Source organism: Crocodylus porosus, unplaced genomic scaffold, assembly GCF_001723895.1.
Source record: "Crocodylus porosus isolate Cpor-Errol unplaced genomic scaffold, CroPor_comp1, whole genome shotgun sequence".
Lineage (NCBI taxonomy): Eukaryota > Metazoa > Chordata > Crocodylia > Crocodylidae > Crocodylus > Crocodylus porosus.
In genome coordinates, this window is record NW_017728943.1 from 11,017,811 (window position 1) to 11,022,631 (window position 4,821).

At 41.7% G+C, this 4,821-nt stretch overlaps 1 protein-coding gene across 3 annotated transcripts in view; it reads right to left on the minus strand.

The window, feature by feature from the left end:
• Positions 1 to 202: 202 nt before the first annotated feature.
• Positions 203 to 4,821, minus strand: part of ATP6V1A (ATPase H+ transporting V1 subunit A) — a 33,343-nt gene continuing 28,724 nt past the window's right edge. For 2 of the 3 annotated variants that reach the window (XM_019548679.1, XM_019548680.1), the window contains exons 14-15: positions 3,896 to 4,067; positions 203 to 2,426 (exon numbers count right to left, since the gene is read on the minus strand). In XM_019548679.1, the coding sequence (XP_019404224.1) occupies positions 2,334 to 2,426; positions 3,896 to 4,067 (265 nt within the window). In that variant the 3' untranslated portion in view covers positions 203 to 2,333. The remainder of the gene's footprint in view (positions 2,427 to 3,895; positions 4,068 to 4,821) is intronic. The other variant, XM_019548678.1, reaches the window with a different exon arrangement.

Consider the following 4,821-nt stretch of genomic DNA (forward strand, 5'->3'; position numbering starts at 1 on the left):
GTCTGTTAATTTTTTTCCCCAGTAACTATTCTTATTTTGATGCTGTACAACATGCTTTCCTTTCTGAAGGGAAATCTACAAGCCTAACAAGGACTACAGGAGCTGTAGTAGTCAGTAAAAATTTAGTTTGTTCAAGGCAAACTGTCCATTTTCTTACAGGCTTCCTTGCTTTTGCATCAGAAAAACTGGACAAAGACCCGCATAGTTTAAATCCATTTTTTATTTTCATTGGACTTGACCAATTTTTACACAACTTCCAGCAACATACATAATGAAGTAAACAGAGAAAAATAGATATTGGTTTGAATTTTGCTCATCCCCTTTTCCTCCTCATGTGGAGGACGGAAAACTGCAGCAACATCAGAATTTCAACACTGAAAACAGACACACAAAACAAAAATATAAGAAAGTGTTTAACTGGTCACACTCAAGGGCCAGGCATAACACAATAAATATTAGAACTGCATCATCTTACATATTTGTTGTAAGGTTTATAGCATCCTCTATTAAAGAAATAAGAACATCCAGAGAGCATGAAGTGCTACAAAAGTAGTGGTGATGAGTATGAACAATGAAAATTCAAAGAAAGGCTTGTACAGTGACTATTCACTCATATGATCAATCCTAAAACATGGAGCATACACTGAAAGTTAAGTGAACTGAACTTAATCATTCACTACCAAAGCATCAGCTGGAATACTTATGTTGGCTTTGAGAAATCAAAAGAATCTTCAAATGCTAACTGAAGAATCAGCCAGGTTCTCCATTTCAGACAGTGGGATAGCATCCAATTGGGAGTATTATTGATTGGTCCACAGTGCACATACAGCTTTTTGCATCTTTGCTTTTAAAGCTGTCAGCTTGCTGGAGAGAAAATTTTACTTCAAAATTAATATTTGTTATTCACGATGTCTCTGCACCAGTACCTTCAGTGGTGATTACTCAGAAGACATTAGCTGGAGTAACTCTAATACTACAGTGCTGGGTAGCATTAGGTTGGGTTTTTTTTAAATTTTAACTGCAGCATCAATGATAATTAAGCTAAAAAAAAAAAGAAAGTTGTCAGATTCTTTAGGATCTTCCATTCTGCAGCAATGGTGCAACTATTGGCTCCAAGGTTTAATGAGAAAAGGCTTCTATTCCTCAACACTCACTCTGTCATTGAATAGAAGCAGTAGTTGTTTTTAGAGCAAACCATGTTCAGAGTGAAATGCAAAGAACAAGGTCACTAACTTCTCACTAGATGTGTTCTCTAAATTATCAACCTTCCAAAGAGAAAGCATAGCACTGAACATTCCTTTTACAAAGAGGCTGGACAGATGAGCCAAATCACACCAGCATCCTAAGGGGAAAAAGGTTTGGAAGCATGTGGCTTTCTTGTCATAAGGATGACCTGAATGCTGCACTGAAGACAAATATTATGGCATGCAGCAGAGCACCACTTGCAGGAGGACTGATTCTTGGTCCACACAGAAAAAGGATCATCATGGCTCATGATGTCCTATAATACAAAGCAGCTGTAACAAGCTTCACATACTAAAGTAGTTGAGTGGTAAGAGAAGGTAAAAGTTCCTGCTGCTGATAGTCAAGCATCTATGGCTTCAATTTTAACTGTCAGAGTATAACACTCCTATTTATGTAACAGGTAGGAAAATAAGTGTTCTCACATGCTGGCAGACAGACTGGCTGCTTTCACATGTTCCTTTTAGCTAATCCTTCTTGCAGGGTTCTCCAAATCTACTGAAGTTCAGTACAACTGCTGTAATACAGCTCAGTAAAAGGCTGCAGAAGGGACATTGCACTAAAGAATTCACAATTTTTAATATCATCAACTCATCATTGGAATATTATAATCAATTCCATTTGAGAAAGTGGGAAACTTCCCATTTCTTGCTTTGAAGTCACCTAGCAAAATGCTAGGCCCAAATGCCCTTCAAGCTACTACCTCAGAATATAGCATGTCCCAGGACAAAGATCTGCACCTCTTCTACCAGTACAACTCAGCTGGCTTACTTCCCCAAGGAGTACTGACCACAGAGAATGCACACATAACTGGGAGAAGGAAAAATGAGTATGTCCTATCCTGCAAGCTTAGAAGTGTTTCTCTAACTCTCTACTAGGCCATTCACACCAACTCCACTCACTAATTCAGACACGCAGAGCAAGGCCAAAACACAAACTAAGAGGAATGTTTTATAAAGACCCACTGAGTATGAACAGGAAAACATAGGGTTATCAGGTACTCTTGGATTGATTTTACAGAGTAGGGAAGCAGAGGAGCCAAGATGAGGAATCTAAAGAGAACAAACTGGAGTGGACTGCAGAGGCGGAACTCAGTCCTCCAGACTGCGGAATGCATTCTGCATGTCCTCGAAGAGTTGAGCGTAGTCCGCCTTGATTTTTGCCTCACCATCTTTGACTGGGTCCTGAAATTTAATACACACAAAGTACAGAGATCAAGCCTTCACCCAGGCTGGCAGTCCACACCACTGATCTAACTCCTTCCTGACCTGAGAACTTGCATCTGCTTCACTGCCCAGCAGGCATTTATAGCTTTAATTTCAAGACTGAATCCTGGTGGTTGCCTCTAAAGGTGACCAAGCTCCTGTCTCACCCTTATCCCCACCCAATTAGAAGAGCATTTTGACAATAGTAGGTTTTCCCAGCCAGGATGCAGAAGACTGGACAGGTTGTTTTTCCACTTGAATTCATTTCCATCAGTTTAAGATAGGGGTTCTCAACCTACAGCCCAATCAGCACATGGGTAGGGCCCAATGTTTTAAAAAACAAATTTTTGTTTGATACAGAGGAAGTCAGTCATGTGGGTGCAGCCCACACAAACACAGTGAGAGCTGCAAGTATGGCCCACTGTAGCAAACAGGTTGAGAACCACTGGTTTAAAAAGGACAGCAGTAAGACTCAGAAGCAGTAATCTGTCATGCGAGGAACAGCAGGATTGCCATGACTGAATACCACCTCCCTTCCCTCTAACCAGAAGCTAATAAGCAGCTTGCTGACAGAGGAATTCTGCATGAAAAAAGAATTAAAAAATTAAATAAGGAAGTACAGGAGTCAACTTCAGCACCTTCAAACAAAGCTCTATTTCTAAACAAAGCTGGTCTCATGTAATGTAGCAAGTGCTCACGTTCAAGAACATGCTCTGGCCATCTGGAGGCTCCACAATGGCCCTTCACTGCTTTCAGTTCACAGATAGAAAGAGAATTTGTAGCTTTACTCTCAAGCAAGCTATGGGGCCTCTACTGCAGGAACTTAACTAATAGGCAGCCTGTGATGATGACCTGGACTGGTGGATCCTCATCCAACTCTTAATCCTTGTCCAGCTCTTAACCCTGCATACTCACTGCAATGGCTTAGCTATATGACACAGAGGTGCCTAGATGGCTGACTTGTTATGTGCCAACTATTTCCCCACACTCTTTAAGGCACATGTCAGATTGTAGAATATGGAGCATTTAAAAAGTTTGTGCCAGTCTTGAAATCCCCCTCCCTCCCTCAGTTTTCATGGCTGTTTTCCTTTCATGTGTTGTATGGCGCTTGCCAGTCATTTGTTAGATGATTACTTGATTTTGTTTTTATTTATTTATTTTACTTTTTTTAAAAACACAGATTCTTCCTCTTAATTCTTGGATACCTTTAGATGGCTAACACAAGACCGCTCGACTAAGAACGACCATTCTCTCGGTCCCTCTCACTCTTCCCTGCCTCCCCACCCCCCAAAAAAAGCATCCATCTGGGAAATAATTTCTTCTCTAAGGAGGTCTGCAAGCATCCCATGACAATGGTTTTTTTTTTTTTTTTTTTTTTAAAAGAGGCCCTGCAGTTGTCATAGGGACCCTGAGAAAGTGCCTTCCTGCCCGTCTTCCCACAAGTATACCTTGAATTTCATGGAGGTGAGTCTGTAGAGGATCTCATTCATATTCTCCCGGATGATGGACCATGTAATCTTATTGTCACTCTGGGCGGTGGTCTCTACAGCACGGCGTGCCATGTCATAGAATGCTATCATGTTGGAAAGCATCCCCACTGTCTTATAGAAAGGGCAGAACCTAATGGAGCAAGGTACAGCCTATGATAAATAGCTAGTTACTTTCAAAGGAACAGTTGTGTCTGCTTTCAGGTCTAACATGACCCTCTCACAACCAAGTTTTTCTTGCTGGGTGGGATCTAAGACTACTGGTCTACTTCTCCTATGATAAATACACCACAACATGGCATAAACAGTCCATATTGAGCCCTGAGCCTTTAGAAGGAATGACAGACACTTTGTGGTACAACCCAGAGGCAATGATTCCCTTAGAAATGGAGGTCAACTACTGCACTGAGAAAACTGGAGTCTCAGTATGAGCTTGTATTAGCATACAGTTGCCTTCCACACTGCAGACTCGCATTCTCCCCATGCATTGACAAAAAGGGCAACAGCAGAACATGAGGTCATTTCATCTGTTACTGTAGCTCACATCAATGCTTTTCTTCTCCTGTCCTATTTGGTTAGGACATCCATTCTCAACAGCTGCTTGTGGGGGGGAAAAAAAAAAAAGGAGCTCCCATGAGGTTTTGCATCCCATGGAGTTACTCTATGACACCAGTCCTCCCTGTTTGGACAAGTCCAGTAAAAGCCAAAGGCACTCTTAAATGGACAGATGGATGCCAACATGCCAAGCCATTTATAAATGCACTGCTGCTCTGGGCTATAGTTAGCATAGAATCCCTGCCCCAAGAGCTCAGAGCAAAGGCTGCTATGGCAGAACACTGCAACTTGGTGCCACAGGGCATGAAACACTTCACAGTATTTGGGGGGGG